This window comes from Pituophis catenifer, unplaced genomic scaffold (genome assembly GCF_029215685.1).
Source record: "Pituophis catenifer annectens isolate HBS135680 unplaced genomic scaffold, rPitCat1.0.hap2 SCAF_1, whole genome shotgun sequence".
Lineage (NCBI taxonomy): Eukaryota > Metazoa > Chordata > Lepidosauria > Squamata > Colubridae > Pituophis > Pituophis catenifer.
In genome coordinates, this window is record NW_027256881.1 from 290240555 (window position 1) to 290263321 (window position 22767).

Here is a 22767-nt window from a genome sequence, read left to right on the forward strand (position 1 = left end):
ATTGCACCAACTAAGTTTTCTGGCACTGCTATTTCAACTACATCCTTTGAGCCATCTGTGGATTTTTCTGTTCCTAGAATGGCGCTGGCAGCTAGAGGAGAAGCAGCTCCAAAATATCCATTGGTTGCAGCAGTAGCAGCAGCCAGGCTACCTAATGCAAATGTCCCCGCCGTACCACCAGCTGTACTGCCACTGGCTGAGGCTTCACTCGCATAGGTGGCCAACAAATTGGCTGCTGCTGCTGCTGGATTGGCACTGGCAGCTGCTGCAGCCAAAGCCCCAGTAGCTGCTGCCTGACTTAGGCCTAACCCTAAAGTATTGAGATTATATCCATAGCTGGCTAAGGTGTTAAGTGCAGAGGTGATGGCCACCAGGTCATTGCCTGTGAAGCCAGATAAAACTGCTGGAAAGGCTGCAACTCCAGCAAGGTTTGCATGTCCTAAGAGCCCTGCCGCAGCTGCAGCTGTTGGTAGTACTTCAGCAGTGTTTGCATAAGGAGATCCCGTTGGATTGGAATTGGCCACTGGACCTGTAACATTAGCATAACTGATATTGAGACAGCTGCCACTCTGTGGATCCTCTTGTATCTTCTGGATGATAAGTTCAACAGCTTTTCGGTTTTGTTCAGGTTCTCCGCTTACAGTAACAACCCTCTCTTGTAAGTTGATCCCATCAGGTTTCTGGGAAAGCTGCACCCAAGCCCCTGACTGCTCCATTATAGCCTTGACTGTAGCACCTCCCTTCCCTATTATCAGACCTGCTGTGCTGTTGGGAACTATTATCTTTACCTGTAATTAAAAAAAATATATATGAATAATACTTCTGTTTTGCACATACAATATAGTTAAATTCTTTATTGCCCCTAATAAGTGGAAAAACTCAAAAGATTGTTATTTTCTTAGAAATATAAGTTTGAATTAAGAATCAAGCTCATACTTTTAACTATTTAACTATTTATATGAATTCTGACATAAAATGGTATATGCTTTGAAAAATATAGTCACTGCAGGAAAAACAGAATTCTTGGAGCTCATTTAGCAGTGAAATACTGAGACAAATTGAAATTATATTAGTAAAAGAAATAAACTTATTTTATAATACTTTTGTTCATGTTTCATCACACACTCAATAACAGATCACCTTCTAATAAATCTTTGGTCATCATTCTATACATAACTCAACAGCATTTCTGTAAACAAGCTTTTCAATAGAAGAAAAAGTAATTGGACATGTATCTATTCTAATGATCATTTTAAGTTCATTACTTTTATGGTCATTATTTATTCATAAATGATTATTCTGGTATTTTCTAACAAAAATCCCCTACTTGATAGTTATCCTTTATTCTCAATAAACTGCACAAATAATCTAGGATGAAAAAGAATAAGGAAATATGGGGATTCGTGTCAAATTTTAGGGGAAATAGTTCTCTACGCAATTTCTCATTTTTCTTAGCTAATGATTTAAACTAAAGAAATTTATTCATATTGAAATAGCTTCAAATGGTTAAAAAAATCTGATTTTTGTGCAATTACATTTCAATAAGAAAAGTGTGGTATCTGTATGCCACTTAAATTTACCTACCAATATTCCACTCTAATCAGAATAAAGTACGCAAGTATGTTTTTTTAATTTAACATGCTACTTGGGCTTGAGCCAGACAAACATTTTCCAACAGAAGAATGTTATTGAAGGCAATTCCTATAATGTAGGAAATTTCTGTGCCAAATCTAATCTATGATTGCATTTGTTCAATTCCTAATCAACTGCATAGAATTTAGTGTTAAAATTAACTGGCCTAGAATACTTATGCAGCATATTGTATATCAATACACAACCATTATCTAAGATGTAGCTCAACACATGCTGAAATTGTATGCAAATCGTAAAATGGATCATAATCGCTGTACTTATAACTAAGTTCCTCCTGAAAACAATAACCCTTGAATTAATCAAGAACAAATCATTCTTCTAATTTGCAAATGTGATTTAGCTCACTACATTGATCTAAACTAAGATTATACTACAGTGACTATCTTCCATTTTAACACGTTTCCTATATTTTTTAGCATGTTTTATGGCTATCTCATTCTCAATAGAACAATAATTTATGAAGCTTGTACGCCACCCAACTTTCAATAATTCTTGACATCATGGAAATATTAGGATGTTATTTTTTCATAGTTAAGCTTGAGATATATATGAATGTAGACAGAACAAATCAGATTTATTAAATGATGTCTGTACATGGTTCAATTTTTAAAGTGTCACCGAAACTGGTCACAGTATTCTCAAGATATTACACTATACTTCTAATAGCAACACAATTGCATTGGTGACTGATCTGAATGAAAGACAGAGAGAACTCAGATACATACATAATTAATATATTTAATTGCTATTTTCCCACCATTCTACACCATGTAATGTGTAGTCTCCATATAAACGTCTTAATATGAATTTGATTTCTCTATTCTTCCACCTATTTTGATGCCTGAGCCAAAGGTTCTTTGGCCTACCAAAATTGCTAATAAACTGTACATTTTAACATAACAGAATAAAGTAATTAAATGTATGATTGACAACAAATTATACCAATTATATTTGATATTAAGTGAAAATGTAAAATAAAACCAAGTCAATGTAATGGTTGGATTTTTTTCCTATAAATTTCAGAGTTTCGTTCCCTGTCTGCTATTCAGAGATTATGTTCTATAGTTAGCTCAAAAGAAGTTGCATAACAAAGGTTTTTCCCCTAAAAATATTTGCTAGATAGTATTTAAAAAGAAATTCAAATTAGTAAGTATAATTTTAGCCCCTTCAGGAACCAAATATAGACATATTTGATAGAAATACCAAGAATCCCTTGAATTAGTGAATTATATGTTTTGTATGTAAAACTTTCTATCCAGTTTCTGGAAAAAAAATATTTTCCCGTAATATACTTCATTATTCGCTTTTTGTATATTCTAAAGTTTATTCCAATCTTTAGGAAAAGTTCTTTGAAACATGGGAAAGTACAGCAGAATGCCACAATGCACATTAAAAACTTGGCAATTTCAGAATTTGAGATTTTTTTGATTTGATTATTGAAGCAATTATTGAGGTCCTGTAACGATCTAATTTGCTATCAATGCTTTGTAACATTTATTGTAGTATTCTTTGAAGACTGAATGCAATGACATGCAATAATTTATTTTTATCTTGATTTACAGTTCAGAAACTTGATTTTACTAATCAATATAATTTATTAAGAATATATTGCCTACTCTTCATTAAATGGAAATCTATAAACTGATTCTTAATCCACCTAATATTGACAAAGATGTGTAGAAATTATTTAAAGAAAAGGGACTGAAGCATTTTTAAGTCCAGGAGAATGATTTAAAAGCAGATTAGGCAGATACCATCCTAATTCACTGAACTATAAAAGCAGGAGCAGGAGGCATCACACAAACTGACTTGGAAGATTCTTTAAAATCATTTTCAATAAAAATAGTTTTAGTCTTCTTGTGGAATTGATTTCCTGATCTGGTCTGTGTAGTGCTGGGGTGTCAAACTTGCAGCATCGTGTTGTCGTCATGTGATGTATCACAACTTTTCCCCCTTTGCTAAACTGGGGGTAGGCATGGCCAGCATGTGACGCATTCGGCCCGCAAGTTTGACACCCCTGATGTAGTGGAACTGACACCACCTAATTATGTTAACTTCTTATAGAGAACATTTCTCTTAAGGATCAGATTCTTAGGTTTAACATTTTCAAGGGTTTGTAGAACCAAGTCTCACTTAGAGTATCTTATACTAGTATAGACTGGATGATAACAATGTCCTTGTCTAAATGGAGACAGTTGTAGGCCACTGTTGCATGAATGCTAACAATATTTTCTTCTAAATAATTTATTTTGGTCCCAAGTGGAATTGTAGACAGCAAGTGCTTATTATGAGTTCACATTTTTTCTTCTAGCCAGCATGTGTAGAAAGTTTTGAGTTTTGTTCCAGACGGAACGTGAAAACCCATGAGTTATTCTAAATTTTGTCCCAGACAAATATTAGAATATTCTAAGTGACCCTGTGCCCACTTTTAAAATTAATCACTTATTTTTTGTGTACCCTTATCTAAGATAGATAGCATTTGGAGTAAGATCATATGTAGTCTACCCTCACTACCATACACAACATTAAGATGGATTTGACTAACAAGGTGTGGATGCTGCGGAAGCTACAAAACCAGCAGGAGAAAAAAAGGAAGGGAGAGAGGTCTTTTATTGCAACTCATTAAGCAGCTTTTTACTTCGGAAATTTATGATAAACCCTGAAAAATGACAGAGCTTTCAAACTGTAGAAAGCTTTTTCCAACTGTGAAAAACAAATGTGCCTTTTACTGCCTACACATATGAAACAGCACTATCATTCAAATCCATGCAAAAAGTTAGATTTCATACATTTAAGTAGAAATAATAAAAACAATGAATCAAAACTGTATTTCCACTGCCATCTCTGTATGCTATAAAAAGAGAGTGAAGGGGGCATCTCATTTAGAATAATTTGGTATCTACTTGAAAAGAAATAAACTTTGAGCATGCATTGTACATTTTCACATTGCACATTTTAGATTTTTGCCCCCAAAATACATATACAAATACTTTTTGTGTAATAAGCATATTTTGACTAGTGAAAACACACTATATTGATGCATAGTTTTAATATAATCTGTATCTTCCATTTGTTTTTATTCCATGGTCTAAAGGCACTTTGTACTTCACACATTAATGTTTCATAACTTTCAAATTACATTTGCAAAAGCAACTGATGAATTCTGAATTGCTTCATTTATGTGCTTCAATTTTTTATAATAATAAATGTGGCTGCCTGCACATTGAAATATACAATAAGGCTGTGCAATATTTTGGTTTTTATTCTAAAAAAGTACTTCAGAGATGAAAATGAAGAACTTGCCTACAACTTATTAAAGTAGCCACACAATTATTTGGGAATATATGGAAGCTGGCAGAAGCAGGTATAAAATTTTAAGGAACGATGTACTACTCTGAGGAACTCCAGACAAGTATTACATTAGTACTCTCACGTTTGCAAATACACACTTTTGAAATTGAATCCAAAGTACTGAGCCCAATGTGCAATCTATAAAATTAATTCATACATTTGGTAATATAAAATGTGATCAGATGTGAAATATTGTTATATAATGTACCCAAACATTTATTTAAGTTTAAAAGTATTCAGTATAATTAAGTATTTCAAAATCCTAGAATTAAAATATGACATTGGCATAATTTTCTACCAAAATACCCAAGTTATGAGAATATATTTTTATTGTTCCAAAATTAGTAGAAAGTTGTGGGGCAGATGGCTATATCAGAAATCAGTTCTTGGAACTCTTATCTATGGGAGGCGAGATGTGGTTTTATTTATTTTATGTGACAGCAAGCTGTGTTACACTACTGACTGAAGCTGACACTTTTCCCTATAGGCTTAATGCCACTGACATTAGAGGACAGATTTCAAAGTGGGTAGAAACAAGCAGTTTACAAGCTCTCTCTCTTAGGACTTCCCCCAGTTACTTACTATCTCTGGGCTATAAGCTAGCGAAGGCCACACTTAAGGAACATTTGTTTAACATAGATGTTCAAACAGTTGCTGGTAATGCTACTCATTTATCGATTGACTAGATTTTGTTACTTTGTAAGAGAAACTGTTTTCCCCTCTCCTAAACTGCATTATTAAGAAGGATACTGTATATTTCTGATTTATTTTTTCTTCTTTATGGATAACCAGGGCAAGATTGGTACATTCGGTGAAAGACTGGTGAAAATATTTAGGCCAAACTGGTAGCATATTTTAAGGCACTGACTGGTTAAGAGCAGAATGTCTAAATGTCATTATTTGCCATCTGAAGAAAACTTGAGAGAGGATGTTCTCCATGAGGAGATGATGCAATTTTAGTTGCTAAAGTAATTTTTAATAAAGGTGGATGCTCAAAACCATATTTAATCCATTTTTAAACGAGAACATTATACTCTGAAATCAGCAATAATCTGTTGTAATTCTCCCAACAAATGCATTAACAGCCTTTTCTCAGAACAACTGAATGTCTTAAAAACAATAAAGTACAAGTTTCTAGAAAATGATGCCTGTCATGATTTTTTTTTTAAAAAAAACTTGATTCTCTAGTGAACTCAATCTATTAATTTTTATTGCTGCTTTGTGGCATTGGTGGTGGCACAATCTATTTGTAAAAGTTATGCTCTATTTCAACTAAAAATAAATTAGCTGAACAGCAATTTCATCATAGAATTATATAGCCTATATTCATTCCAGCAAATTATTTAAAATGATTCTCTTTGACTATCAAAGTTTTTGATGAATAAAACATTAAAACCTGAAGAGTTGTTTATAGATACATTTTCTTTTTCTTTTTTAAAGAACTACATTGTGAAATGTTTTTCACTAATTAAAGTTACTCTATTTGTGATCCAACTAGATCATATACAGTTGCAAGAAAAAGTATGTGAACCCCTTGGGATTACGTGGAGTTTTGCATGAATTGGTCATAAAGTGTGCTCTGAACTTTATCTAAGTCACAACAATAGAAAAACACAGTCTGCTTAAAATAATACTACACAAACATTAGATGTTGCCATGGTTTAATTGAACATAACATGTAAACATTCACAGTGCAGGGAGGAAAAAGTATGTGAGCCCCTAGCCTAATGACTTCTCCAAGAGCTAATTGGAGCCAGGAGTGAGCCAACCTTGACTCCAATCAGTGTGATGATATTGGATATGTTGCTGACAGCTGTCCTGCCCTTTAAAAACACACATCTGTTTTGGGTTTACTGGTTTCAAGAAGCACTGTCTGATGTGAACCATGCCTCGCAGAAAAGAGCTCTCAGAAGACCTACGATCAAGAATTGTTGACTTGCATGAAGCTGGAAAGGGTTACAAAAGTATCTCCAAAAGCCTTGATGTTCATATATCCACGGTAAGACAGACTGTCTACAAATGGAGAAAGTTTAGCACTGTTGCTACTCTCCCTAGGCGTGGTCGTCCTGTAAAAATGACTGCAAGAGCACAGTGCAGCATGCTTCATGAGGTAAAGAAGAATCCTAGAGTGTCAGCTAAAGACCTACAGAAATCTCTGGCACATGCTAACCTTTTTGTTGACACATCTACAATAAAGAAAACATTAAACAAGAATGGAGTACATGGGAGGACACCACGGAGGAAGCCACTGCTGTCCAAAAAAAAATATTGCAGCACACCAACATCAAAACCTCATCCCCACTGTAAAACATGGCGGAGGGAGCATCATGGTTTGGGACTGCTTTGCTGCCTCAGGGCCTAGATGGATTGTTGTCATTGATGGGAAAATGAATTCCAGAGTTTATCAAGACATCTTGCAGGAAAACGTACGACCATCTGTCTGCCAACTGAAGCTCCGCAGAGGATGGGTGATGCAACAGGACAATGACCGAAAGCATACAAGTAATTCAACAAAAAAATGGCTTCAACAGCACAGAATACGCCTTCTGGAGTGGCCCAGTCAGAGTCCTGACCTCAACCCGATTGAAATGCTGTGGCATGACCTTAAGAGAGCGATTCACACCAGACATCCCAAGAATATTGCTACACTGAAACAGTTTTGTGAAGAGAAGTGGTCCAAAATTACTCCAGATCATTGTGCAGGTCTGATCTGCAACTACAGGAAACGTTTGGTTGAGGTTATTGCTGCCAAAGGAGGGTCAACCAGTTATTAAGTCCAAAGGTTCACATACTTCTCCCTCCCTGCACTGTGAATGTTTACATGTTATGTTCAATTAAACCATGGCAACATCTAATGTTTGTGTAGTATTATTTTAAGCAGACTGTGTTTTTCTATTGTTGTGACTTAGATGAAGTTCAGAGCACATTTTATGACCAATTCATGCAAGACTCCACGTAATCCCAAGGGGTTCACATACTTTTTCTTGGAACTGTATAGAAGGGGCCAAAGTTGGCAGCTTTTAGATTTGTGGAATTCTGGGAATTTTAAGTTTTAGAGTTGTCAAATTTGTAGACCGCTGATCTAGGTAAGATTATCAAAAACAGAACAGACAATGGTCTTGAACATTTTTTGCAAATTTGTAATTAAAAGAGATCATGAATAGTTTTTATTTATGAGGCATGGTGGCGCAGTGGTTAGAGTGCAGTACTGCAAGCTACTTCTGCTGCCTGCGGGCTGCCTGCAATTTGGCAATTCAAATCTCACCAGGCTCAAGGTTGACTCAGCCTTCCATCTTTCCAAGGTGGGTAAAATGAGGACCCAGATTGTTGGGGGCAAGATGCTGACTCTGTAAACAGCTTAGAGAGGGCTATAAAGCACTGTAAAGCGGTATATAAGTCTAAGTGCTACTGCTATTGCTAAAGTGAAATGAGCATGCTTATTCATCTGTCCAGTCAGAGAATGTAAAGTTTTTATTAATTAAATGGTTCAATAAATTTTATGTTGTTATAAATGAATGCAAACTTTTTAAAGGTTCTTCCCTGTGAGTTGAGTGAATACACATAAATTAAATTAGTTTATATATTCTACTCCTTTAAAGTCTAGTTTATTTCTGGAAAAAAACACTTATCACTAATAAGTGTTTCTAATATCAGATTGGAAAAGTTTAGTTGTTTGGAGATTGATTGCTATTTTGTCTTCCTTCCTTCCTTCCTTCCTTCCTTCCTTCCTTCCTTCCTTTCCTCCCTCCCTCCTACCCTACCCTACCCTACCCTACCCTACCCTACCCTACCCTACCCTACCCTGTCTTTGGATCCTCTGGGAGAAACCAAAATTGGGCACATCACATCACATCCATTTCCTTCTATTCTTGTCTTTACAATTTGCCCGATTGCTAATGATTTTGCAAACTGTCTGCATTAGCAAATATAATCTTAATTTATTTTGTTAGTTTCATGATGGCTTCATAAAATATCTACTCACAATTTTAAATGTTTGATAATGGACAGAAGCCACAGTTGCCACCCCCACCCCACCAAAAATTGGACAAGAGATTGTTGGGTAGATAAGTGATTTATGAAGGAAGAGTGTCAATGGATAACCTAGAATATTTTCCATGTGTTTGAGAATGAAAAAGTCAATACTGTTTTCCATATATACAAAAAAAAAAAAAATCAATTATTTATTAGTAATAGCTAAAGAAAATACATATGTGTAGCTTTCCTGACTTCTTAATTAACCAAGCAACATAAAAGCATGCATTTTGTAGGTTTTGATTCAAGAATGAAAGATACATAGCATTTATTGTTTTCAGGAAACTTTAAAGAAAGTGAATTAACAATGATTTTACTACAGCACAAGAATTAAAGTAATTTGCTTTAATTTTAGAAGTATTAAATTGTGTGGAAAAAGTACTCTTTTCCATTGTCTCCTAAGATTCTCCCCTCATAAAACCCATTATCAAAGGCAGAAAAAAAAATACTGGACCTCAAAGGTAGGTGCCAATTTGAGCCAATGATTTATAGATCCAGTGCTCTCGTGACATGTTTAGAAACCATTACCTACCTACTCTATCCATTACATAGGTTTATTCCCTGCTAAGCACAGACACACAAAAACAACTGGAAAGTTTTCTGGCCTTACTTGCATCTCTCTAGCAGATGTCTAGCAAGGAAATGAAATGAACATTTTGGAGACTATAATATCAAAATACTCTTTAAAAAAAATGTCCTGTACCCATAAACTATTTCTAAAGTATGCATTTATATTTGAAAAAATATTTCTATTGTGCTTCTAAGCTCTTCAATGAAGGCTTTCAAAATGAATAAAATACATTTAACCTTTGCTATTATTGTCACTCTGTGGTTAATCTGATAAATCAATTTATTTTACACACACACACACACACACACACACTGACTTACTGAGTCACTAGTGCAATCTTTTTAAATATGAAATAAATATATTAACTTGTTTATAGAAGATTTCTTTATTATATTGTTAGCATCAATAGTTCACTTGCTTTCCATTGTTCTCATTTTTTGGGGGATGAAGGGTATTATTTCCCATGCTACTTTGGAAAATAGCTGTAAAGTTGTTTAATAATGATTTCTTTAGATAAGTAATATAGAAAATGACATTTTAGGTTATCATTTTTTTTTCTAAATTATTCTTATTTTAAATAATCACCATTTTACAAACATTATTTCAGAAATTCTAGTCTTTATATATTGTGTTTTTCACAAAATAAAATGAAGGCAATATAGCAGTTTAGCAGAAAATGTGATAATCTGTTGACATACTCAAGGGTATCCCTTTAGGGATAAAGTGATACAAACAATATTCTACAGAATAATTGTTGGTTGCTGTTCTGTCACTGACCCAATATAACAGTGAAGCCTACGGGAATGAAAGAGAAGAGAAGTGGATGAATAAGAAGAAAAAAACTTGTAAAAGGCTATTCTGACTTTCCAGTAGTAGGCAGATCTTGAAATGAGCTGATTCAGAGGTTGTTAGAGGCTTATCCCCTCTCTTCAGATTTTTATCAATTGAACAGACTTAACTGTAATGCTTCCCCCCCCATATTCCCCATTACTTAACTGCCCTGAGAATTTAATGAACTCTTTAAAATTTATTCTTACTCTTTGATATACTATTGCTTATCTCAATTTCTTTTCCCTGGCAGTAATTGAAAATATATAGCAGTCTGTAAAACTTTACAATGAATTTTCTCTCTCTTTTTTTCAGTAATAAACGGCATCACTTTCATGTCAATAGCACAATATATTTACTCACAAATAATGTCTATGTGTTTTGTTGAATTTTGGCAGAATATAAGGACATAGTATTTTGTGTAAATAAACAATATAAAAGAGCAAATGTGTGTGCCATAAGAATGGTTCTGTAATATAGTTACAATATTGACAGTTTCCTCTACAGGTGCAGTTGAAAAGGGCCTTGGATGGATTGTGTGAGCCTTTTGATATGAAAGGCCCAAACGTTGCACATTATTCTGCCCCAGCTACGGACCCCAAAGAACGCAGCACACACAAACTCTATACAAAGCTTATTTAACTCAAAAACGTAGTCTTTATCATTCAAAGGCTGTTAATGAACTGTCTTAATAGCTTACCAGAATTCTGAGATAAGGTAATCACAGTCTTACTAGAGTTGGCAGAAAGCCCAGAAGCAATTTTGCAGACACGAAGGAGAGTGAACTAAAGTTGTTCTCTACAGCTTGTTGCAAGCGGTGTTCCTTCTTAAATAGGCTAAGGGAGTGGCCAATTAGCCCCAAGCCTTACTCTCGAGGAGACCTCCTCCTGAGGAGCCACTCCTGCCTTTTGGCAGCTCTGCGCGCCTGTGCATTGAGAAGAGGCTCCTCCTCTTCGTCGTCTTCACTTAAAGAAACTTCTGGAGGTTCTGAAGGCCCTGGCTGAATCCCTACCTCTGGCACCACAACTTCTACAGCCTCCTCACTGTCCGACTTGAGCGCCAGCTGCACAGGCTGCTGACGCAGCACCACACCAGCCTCCTCGTTGTCGGACTCAGCTACAATCTGCACAGGCAGCTGATGGGCCACAACACACATTCTCACATAGTGCCTTACAGCTATTTCGGACAACTGAGTGATAATAACAATATATCCATCTGTTCTTTCTCTGGAGGAGATGGGCTGATTGGGTGGTTAACTTCAACATAATGGCTATGACTGTTGATCAAAATGCTACCCTTTTTCAATGTGCATGTAATGCATATTTTTATAAAAAGTAGGATTCTGATCATCCAATCATCCCCACACATTTGAAGTGGTTGACCTGATGTAGGAGATGACCAGTCTGAGCCCAAAGGACGGATCAAGCATTTCATCAGTATCGAGTCACTTCATACCCACAAGAGATCTAAATCCATCCCACCTTGAATTCCATTTACTGTATTTTTCGGAGTATAAGACGCACCGGACTATAAGCCGCACATATGAGGTGAAGAAAAGAAGAAAAAAAATCTGCCTCTACCTCTGAGCCATTTTGCCTCATTGCAGCAAACAGCAAACAGCCTGTTTTACTTTCATTTTCGTTTTTAGCATAGCTTGATTAGCACAAGGAAAAAAAAATCTGCTGCAGCAATTTACCTCCTTGGAGCAAGCAGCAGAACCCTGTGCAAAACAGCTGACAGCAAATCAGCTGAGAGTCGGGAGGCTGATCCAATCAACTTCTGCTAATTAGGCTGTGCTGAAGCTGAAAGGAGCTGTTTTTTCTTGCTGTTTGCTGCAAGGAGATAACTGCTGGGAAGCAGAGGCCAAATGGTGCGGGCTAGTGGGTGGACAGGGCTACATTTGGTGTATAAGACGCACCTAAATTTTCACCCCCTTTTAGGGGGGAAAAAGGTGCGTCTTATACTCTGAAAAATATGGTACTCTTATCTATTTGGTTTGGCCATTGGCCATTCAGATTCTTGTAGAGAGCATAAGCTTGCAATAAAAAATTATTATTTTGAATTGCCTAGACTTTCTGATTTTCTTGTGCTTGACAGCCTCCATGAGCATGTCACTATCTTCCTTTCTCCATATACCATTACTGGAAATTGCCCAGTATGAAGATTTCCTGAAAACAGCAGGAAGAAACTAGACAAAATAAATAAATAAAAAATTCTGAATCTATTCCAGCTCTGCATATGCAGTCTCCCCATTTGAAGTCATTACCATCAACAGTTTGTAAGAGCTTGGTTGTTTTCTTCCAGATGTTTCATTACTCAAACTAGATAACATCATCAGTACTATTACTAGTGTGTATGATTTTATAGTAGTAGCTAGTACTAGCACTGATGTTACCTAGTTTGGGTAATGAAACATCTGCAAGAAAGCAACCAAACTCAGAGTGCACCAAAGACCCCTTAGTATTTTTGCTTTTCCATTCTTTGTCAGCATCATAAACACTTTTGATTTCCAGATTAATTCTTTTTTTCATTGATTACATTCTTTTTTCATAACTTATTTTTATGCCATCTTTTTTTCTCATGTACTATAATCACTATAGTCATGTACTACAATCATTTTTGATCAACTCTTTATATAACAATAAAACGTGTCATCATGATGCAAGTATATGTGAAGAAACCTTAATCTAGTGCATTGCTGTGTCTGGCTTCTATTAAAAGAGGAATAGGAATAGTTAACAAACAAATTTAACGGCCAATTTCTAGATGAACTGGAATTTTGGTAGGTTGGGATGTTTCCTTTATGGGCCCTTCTTGTCTACAAAGGATAATGATTCTCAAGCGATGTGATATCTTAAGATATCATTTTTCTTTCTTTTCTTTCCTCAATTCCCATTTCTTCTGCTATGACATGAAGTTGGATGAGGTGAGAACATAAAGTTCTCTGCAATTATTTAAAGACAAAAATAATTAACTCTTAATGAATGTAAGCACTTGAGATAAAACAAGACAATTTATGGAGATTGAAATAGAGCAAAGTTATTCCTGAAAGCAAAGTCAAATGATCAGAACGTGAAGACATTTTAGTCTTATAAGTGAAGTCCTATGTATTATCTATATAGAGGAACAAATAATCATTATTTCATTCTTTAAATTAATATCCAGAAAACAGTTTAGTTTTGATGGCTTAGATTTTTACTGTGTTACTACACTATATCAGCTTTTAGGATTTATGTAATTTCAAAAACATTGATACAGAAGTATAAAAACAGTAAATGGTAGCTATCAAATCTTTCTCTTTCATGTAAAATGTAGAAAAACTCTGAATGGTGGTCATAAATGTATCTGTATTTCTTTTTATAATGTAGCTATTTAATAACCATGATTGGTAAAATTTAATTGTGCTTAGTTAAAGCCTTCTGTTTATTTGTTTTCTTCATACTATAATGTAGGAGAATTTGGTAGATCTACTGAGAGAGACAGATTCGCAATGGCAGATGAGAGATACTCTAACAGAAAAAAATGTTTTGAAGAAGATATGGTTCTGATATCATTTGTGCTTGTATGAAGTGATTATCTGCTCCAATAGTGTGCGCATTAGCCAACTGAGCCTTATTTCATTTATTCGTTGCACATCATTAATTATGAGCAATTTAAAGATTTCCTAACATCAGGGCTGCTAATATCTTTTTCTTGGCAGATTCTCAGACACAAGAAGCATGCAATTAGATGTGTTAAATCCCATGTTATTAATACATATAAAAGAGCAGCTGAATAATTTATTAAAATGTAAGTCAGAACTTTCCAAGTTTCTTTCTATACTGATTTATTTATTTTATTAATTGTTGTATTAACGTAAGAACTATGAGGCTGCTTAGTTTATATGGCTGATTGGAGCACTTGGAATTCTGAGAATCTTCTGCTTACTTTCTCACAAAATTAGGATGTTAGGAGATTTCATATTCACAAGATAGTTACAATGAATACAACAATTACATAACAATAATTGATCAAACTGCTATGACTTTCTATAGCCTTACGACCTCTTTGCTGCTTTCCATCCAAAGTAGGCAGACAGTGTAGGCACATAATAGAGATAGTCACAAACTCATGAACACAATTGGGATGGAATTTCTCTCATTAATGAATGGGTCATAAAGTGAGATGCCACGTGACTGCATCACTTGACTAGTAATGCTCAAGAATGGCAAGTCATCAAACTAGTACCCAACCCAATGCAAACCACTCTGGGTTTGGTGCTTCCTAAACCCGAAGCTCACTAAAATGAGGGATTGTCCCCATGTCCCCCCATACAACTATTTTCTCTGCCTCTCTGCCCTTTTGCCTGTCCTACATTCTGCAGGGGCAGCAAGGAGCCCTGTTAATAATGTGGCTCTGTAGCTGCTTGCCACGTTCTTGGAAGCTGCAGCCATCTCAGCACAGTCCAGTCCCAGCCACAATCACTCTTGCAATATAGGGGTACATCCTTGGAGTACCCTGGCACTCCAAGACCCCAGCAGACCTGTGCTCCACTGCCTCAGTGGTCCTGTGCTATCTTATTAATTCTGCTGATGATGAGGTGTGCCCAGCCTGTCTGCTGAAGCAAAATGGGATTGGGCTTCACATTGTTGGGAAAAAAAACCCTCCAAAGTTGCAGTGTTCAAGATAGCTAAATATAGTTTAGATAGTATATCTATTAGGTGCATCAATAGCTGTTTTGAAATTCATATTCAAAGTGTGTTCATCATTAGTTCCTCATTAAACTACAATGATATTAAGTGGGGGTGATGAAAGCTTTGCCTTAGGTCCAGCAATGACTTGCATTAAGAAGTGGGAAAAATGCAAATTTGCAGATAACACACAAATGGAATGGGCTAGCTAATATTCTAAAATTCAAAATAATCTTGATAGGTTATGACAGTGGCCTGAAATTAATAGAATAAAAACAGAGACAAATATATGCTTCTATAGTTAGGGAAAAAAATTAAATGAACAGAGCTTGGTAATAGTATGTGTGAAAAGCTTAGAATTGTGATTAATTACAAGCTTAATATGAGTCAGCAGTATGATGGCCCTGCAAAAAAAAAAAAAGCATTTCTAATTTAGAATGCATCAATTGAAATATAATTTCAAAATGACAGGGAGAAATTGTTTCACTTTATTCCCCTTTCATCAGAGAAAGTCAACAAATTTGATCAGAGAAGTAAAAAAAAAATCCACTGAAGACAGATTGAAAGAACTGGGTATGTTATTGATGGCATGGGTGGTGATGGTGATGGTAGCATTGGGCAATATGACAACATTAACAACAATATATGATGGTGTGTTTTCTTTTGTTCCAGAGGACAGGACACAGAATAATGGATTTAGCTGTAGGTAGGCAGATTGTGAGTAAGTATTAGGAAAAGTTCCTAATAATAACAGGCCTGTAACTGTGCCACATTATAGATATTAATCACTTCTAAACAGGTTATTTAGAACAGTTAAACATGTCTCCCAAAACTTAAAAGCCTCAAGCACAAAGGCCATTCAAGGCAATAATTCTTATCCTAATACAAAATGTCTCAAGTGGGCATGTTCAGATTAATTTACAAATATTCATTTAAATTCTGCCTTGATTGTTTGTATAAATAAGTCAAGGCAGTGAACATACCTAATATTAATATGACACCTTTCTTTTATATTTTTATGGTAAAATATTTTTTAAAGAATATAATAGGAAAGAAAGACCCCAAGGGAAAAAATACTATATCCAATTTAAAATTTCTCATCTATACTTAGAAGTAGCAGCAACCTCTACCATTTCATCTTTTGGAAAAACGTGTAGGTCTTACTCTGTAGAAATATATTTTCTTTGTCTGTGAAAGAACTTTTCAGTTAGATTTCTTTAAATATAGTCTATTAATACCTATTATAACAACCGTGGAAAAATTAAATATTGTAACTTGGTTGTAATTGGTAGTAAGGTGAACATATAGGCATGAAATGTTTAGTTACTCCAACTAAACATTATAAATATCCTTTCCTAATATGAAATTGATACACATGAAAGTAAAGCTTATGCATTGTCGCTTCCTACTATTAGTAGGATAGATATGTGAGGGGACAGCATTCTTCATTTGTATTCTTATCTAAATATCAACAGTATTTGGCAAGAGGTCAAGTCTATTTTCATAGAAGTGATTATGTTACACTGTTTCAGTATAGTTGCTGAAACCCCCTGCCCTAGAATGTGTAGCAAGCATAAACTAGTCATCACTGATGATTGAATAGTCTCCACTTGGAGAGATTCCGGTAGATCTGTGAATAGTTATATCTGTTAGCATATTTACATGGTATTTAAATCAATATAACAGGCTTTGCAAAAAGTAACCCTCTGGACATATTTTTATAACACAATGGAATGAAAGTGCTACATTTCTTGTCACACTGACTAAATCAAAAGGCAAAGATGAATATTTCTATTTATATCAAATTGGTTATTTTCAAGTTCAATTTAGTTCCATTATTTGTTCAATCAATAATTACTTCGGAATGAACATTTACTATGTACAAAATGTATTATGCATTTTTAATACTGTAACTCTACTAAACCTGATAGTTTTGTGAATCAGTGTAATAAAAAACAAATGTGTGTGCATGAATTTTCTGGAAATACATACTTTTGAACCTATTTTAGGAAAATTGTAGCATTCATTTGAAATCAACTTCCATTCCAAAACCTTTTTTGTAAATAGTATCAAGCCAGGTAACTTCATCTTGCACATCTATCTTTTTTTTGTTACATAAACATATTTATATTTGTCTGTTAACTATTTTAAAATATTTTTCTCATATCTCAAGATTATATTAAATTCATTTTATTAAATTTCCCAACTTCACATTACCTGTCATTTAATTTTTTTTCCAGTCTAAACATAAGTGAATGAGTAATGCGATCAAACAATGAGCTCAACAGGAAGATGAAACACACACACACACAAAGAGTGACCAAGGAAGTTGTGTATCTGAACATAGTATGTTCATATTATACACAGAGTAGTAAGTGACAAAAAAAATCTCCTGTGAAATGCTAACATATATTCTAGTCACTGTACCATGTGAAAAAATATTCACTCCATATAAATTTTTGTCCCTTTTTAATATAATTGGCATATCGATATTTTACCTTTATTCGAACAGTATATAAAGGTGCTGTACTTGAACCAAAAAAACTTATGAAAATTGACCTTGAAATCATTTATTCAATAGAAAATTAACTAATATCCAATTTCCTTCTATGGAAAAAGTAAGTACCCCCTTGGCTTTAATACCTTGCATTGTCCCCTTGGCAGAAACAACTCATAATAGGCATTTCTTATAATTGTCTACCAGTCTCTTTGACATTTATTAGAAGAATTTATTTCCCACTCATGCAGAATTTTCCCCCCAGTTATGCTATGTTTGAGGGGTTTCTTTCATGCAGTCCATTTCAAATCAGTCCCCAGCATCTCAATTGAATTCAGATCTGGGCTTTGATTTGGCTATTCCAGATCCTTCCATTTCCCCTTTAGTCATTCTTGATGGATTTACTGGAATGTTTAGGGTTATTATCATGTTACAAACTCCATTTTTGATTACGCTTCAATTTAATGATGGTCCTCACCACTCTCTGTTACAGTGAAGAATTCATAGTGGCTTCTCTGATGGTGAATGTTCAGCAAAGCAGCTCCAAATCATAACATTTCCACCAGCATGCTCTACAAGTAGAGTCAGTTTCTCTTGATGAAATGTTGTATTTGTTTTTCTTCTTCTGGTAATATGGTGTAATAAGTTTATCTTTGCCTTGTATGTCAAGAGCAGCTTGTTCGAGAAATCCCAGCAGTTTTGCCTTGCTCTTCTTTCCATACAGTAAAAGATTTCCTTCTAGCACCTCCCACCCACATAGGCTTAGCTTGTGAAGTTTTTTTCTAATGGTAGACTCCTGCACTTTGACAGTAGCGAAAGCTACCTTTAAGTCACATTATAATAGTCTGAACTTTTTGGTCGGCCTAACCAGGACCAGTAATTGGTAGTAATTTGAAAACTTTTCCACTTGAAAAATGATCTTCTGGACAGTGGAATGATTGATTAAATGTCTGAGATTTAAATAAGACAGATTCTTTCCAGATCCTCTCTAATGACGTTCTAATCATCTGCACCGCTTCTGGTGCCCCTAATTCTATTTTTAGATATTTCAGGTAGTGATAAATGTATAGTTATTGTTATGTATGTAGGTTTTGACGGGCAGTTTGAATTAACTGACCGTCAGCTGATTGGCTGACCACCACAGCTGCAAGGTATATAAGGGGAGCTGTTTCCCCAGGTCAATCACTGGGTTCTCACCCTAAAATAAAGAGCTGTTGTCACTCACTGCCTGGCTTGCTGTGTCCTCATTCACCCAACTTAACATTGGTGACGAAGGTGGGATTTTGAGGCCAGAACCCACGGAAAGAGCTGAAGCCACGAGCTGAAGAGAGAGCTGCAAACCCGAATCCAGCCAGGCGAGCGAGCGGAGTACTTGGAGAATCTACCAATGATGTCTGCCTACGTACCGCAAGCGCCTTTCAACCCAACAGAAGAGAAGTGGGGATCCTACATGTCCCGCTTCAAATGCTTCCTGGTGGCCAGCGACCTACAGGGGCTGCCTGACGTGCGGAAGAAAGCCCTGTTCCTGAGCCATTGTGGACCCAAGGTGTTCGATATGGCCGAGGCCCTGTCGGAACCGAATTCGGTCCACACCATCTCGTGGCAAACGCTTCAGACACTGCTGAAGGACCACTACGCCCCAATGCCATCGAAGTACATCCAGCGGTACGAGTTCCGGCAATGGCTGCAGCATGAGGGAGAATTGATCAGCGAGTACATCGCTGCCCTGCGCAAGGCTGCAAACCAGTGCGAGTACCAAGATTTCGATGAGATGCTGCTAGAGCAACTAATCTGCGGAGTGAGAGATATTCGTTTGCAAAGGAGGTTGTTTGTAAAGACGAATCTCACACTGCACATCGCACTGGACGAGGCAAGGGCTCACAAATCCTCCTCCAAGGCAGCCGAAAGACTACAGGGGACAACACAGGGCAGAACAGCACAGAAGTCAGCCCCGGTTCATCAGGAAACCATAGGCAGGGAGAGCGAGGAAGAATCGGACGAGGAGGTCTGCCGGACCGAGCAGGACTGGCAGGACTGGCAAGGTCACCGAGACGCCTGTGCGAACTGTGGGGGACTCCATCCGCACCAGACCTGCAAGTTCCGAGACGCCATTTGCCAGCAATGCGAGCAGAAGGGGCACATCGCTAGAATCTGCAGATCCAAGCAGAACCCCCATTACAAGCCGCGGAGCAACACTAGTCAATCAGAGACGACGCAGTGGACAAAAGCCAATCCAAAGGGCGGCTAGAGGAAGAGCGCGAAATCTGAGGACCTCAAAGCCTGAACCATTCGAATCGGCCAGACCTGCACATCCCCTGGAGAGAAGACCTACACGAAGGTCGACATCGAGGGGCATGAGTGCGTAATGGAGATCGACACCAGATCCCCAATAACCATCATGTCCTGGGACAAGCTAAAGAAGGCCGTCCCCAGCATCCAGAGACGGCACCTAGGGCACCAGCGGCTTGGACTGCACGATTACCAGGGGAACCACATCCCCGTGGAAGGAATCGGCAAGTTCCAGGTGGAGTACGGGGAATTCTGGGAGAAGCTTCCCCTCACCGTGGTCAGCGGAAAGCTCCCAAGCCTCCTGGGCATGGACTGGTTCAGAGCCCTGGGCATGGGATTCACCGGAGTCTGCAACGTGCGAAGCACCCTGAAGGACGACCTGATGCAGGAGTTCCAGGATCTGTTCGACAAGCGGCTCGGCAAGTATGTGGGGACCCCTATTTCGTTCAACCTTGACCCCAATATTGCCCCCATCTGGTTGAAACCCAGGAGGGTACCATTCACCCTAAAGCCCAAGATCGATGTGGAATGGACGTTGTCTTACCTGAACGTCCTTTTTCTGGGCGCTGCGTACACTATCCAAGCATGGGTTAATACTTCAGTATTTGGCAACAACTGAGTGAAAGAAACAGAAGGCTCTTCCCCTTTCCGGCCCCCTAGCCACGCCTCTGTTCCCATGATCCCCCAGTCTGAACGAAAGGCGCAGCTAACAAGGAGTCCACTAAGAGTAACCTTAACCAACTCAACTTTATTAGCCAACTTGATAACAGGAACGAAAGAGACCAACAGTCACCAGAAGAGCAGTCAGCCCCAGAGGGAGGGTTATGGATAGTGTACGCAGCGCCCAGAAAAAGGACGTTCAGGTAAGACAACGTCCATTTTCCTGTGCGCTGCTCCCACTATCCAAGCATGGGATATACCCAAGCTCAAATCCCCTGGGCGGGAGGCTGACTGTCTCCATCGTTGTCCTCCGACACCACTTTCTGAAGAACTCTGCGGCCAAACGCCGCCTCAGCGGAGTTGTACACATCGATCTTGTAGTGGCGAATGAACGGCGTGAGGGACGACCAGGTCGCTGCCCTGCAGATGTCCGCTACCGAAGCTTGAGTAGCCCAGGCCGCCGACGTGGCCGCACTGCGGGTAGAGTGGGGGAGGATTCTGCCCGGTGCCGGTTTGGAGCTTGACTCGTAGGCCATAGCGATGCAGGACTTAATCCATCTGCTGACCGTAGCTGGTGATACCTTCTGACCCATGGACCTTGGACTAAAGGAAACCAGGAGACCCTCGGACCGGCGAAAGGGCTTGGTCCGACGGATGTAGATGCGGATAGCCCGTCGGACGTCCAACGTGTGCCACCTCTCCTCCCTAGCATCTCGGGGTGAGGGACAGAAATCCGGCAGGATGAGTTCCTGGGCCCGATGGAACCACGAGTTGACCTTCGGGATGAAAGCCGGGTTGAGGCGTAGCGTCACCGTGGATTCCCGAAATATGCATAAGTCCTTGCGGACTGAGAGGGCCGCTATCTCTGAGACTCTTCTCGCCGAGGTGATTGCCAGCAAGAAGGTCACCTTAAATGAGAGGTACTTGAGAGAGGCTGAGTTTAGCGGTTCGAAGGGGGGTCCAGTCAGTGCCCGCAGAACCAGAGTCAAGTCCCATGATGGGTAGCGATGCACTGCCGGAGGTCGAAGGTTTGTGGCCCCATGTAGAAACCCCTTGATGCGCGGGTGGTGCGCGAGAGACTGGTACGGGGGGCAAGTGATGACCGTTGATAGGGCAGCTGTCTGCCTTCGTAAAGTTGCGGGGGCCAGACCCCTGTCAAGGCCAGCTTGAAGAAATTGCAGGATGTCACGCACCTCAGCAGATGTCGGGTCGGTGTGTTGTCGGGTACTCCAGCGACAGAACGCCTGCCAAGACGCCTCGTAAATGCGGGTCGTAGACGGACGTCTAGCTGCTTGGATGGTGGCCACGACCTCATCTGGTAGGTTGTCCTTTTTCAGGATGACGCGTTCAAATGCCAGACGGCTAATTGCAGCCACTGGGGCTCTGGGTGCGTGACCTCCCCCTGGCGAAGGACGAGCCGCCGTGGTGGGATCACCCACGGTTGGTCCACGGAGAGCGCCACTAGGTCGGCGTACCACGGCCTCCGGGGCCAGTTCGGGGCTACCAGGAGCAGGTCGGCCTTCTCCGATAGCAGTTTTCGGATGAGGCGGGGAATTAGAGGCAGTGGTGGGAACGCGTACAGGAGACCCTCGGGCCACCTGCAGCGCAACGCGTCGTGGTCTTCTGCCAGAGGTGTCGGGTAGCGCGACACGAAACGGGGAAGCTGAGCGTTGGCCGGGGTTGCAAAGAGATCCACCTCCGGGCTCCCGAAGCGTGAGGCAAGCTCCCGGAACAGTTGTGGATGGAGCTGCCATTCTGCTTGGTCTATGGTCTCTCTGCTGAGCCAGTCTGCTCTGACATTGGATGCCCCCGAGATGTGATCCGCCCTGATCGAAAGAAGGTGATTCTCTGCCCAGTTGAAGAGATCGGCGGCCTCTCGCATCAGGGTGCGGGACCTTGTGCCCCCCTCCCTGTTGACGTGCGCTTTGGCCGAGATGTTGTCGGTCAGGATCAGAACGTGATGTCCTCGCACTGTCGAATGGAACTCCCGAAGGGCCAGTTTGATCGCCCGAAGTTCCAGAAGATTGATGCTGCACTGACTCTCCCGCCGGGACCACTGTCCCTGTGCCACCAGGTTGTGGAGGTGGGCTCCCCACCCTCGAAGACTTGCGTCGGTGGTGATGATCAGTCGGTCCGGCTCTAGGAAACTGGACCCCTTGAGAAGCGAAGGCGATGTCCACCACCTGAGGGACTGGCGGACCTGAAGGGTGAGGAGT

At 38.9% G+C, this 22767-nt stretch overlaps 1 protein-coding gene across 3 annotated transcripts in view; it reads right to left on the reverse strand.

The window, feature by feature from the left end:
* Positions 1-22767, reverse strand: part of NOVA1 (NOVA alternative splicing regulator 1) — a 147630-nt gene that overhangs the window by 217 nt on the left and 124646 nt on the right. For all 3 annotated transcript variants that reach the window (XM_070931358.1, XM_070931357.1, XM_070931359.1), the window contains one exon: positions 1-788. This exon is cut by the window's left edge and continues 217 nt beyond it. In XM_070931358.1, coding sequence (XP_070787459.1) covers positions 1-788 — 788 coding nt within the window. The remainder of the gene's footprint in view (positions 789-22767) is intronic.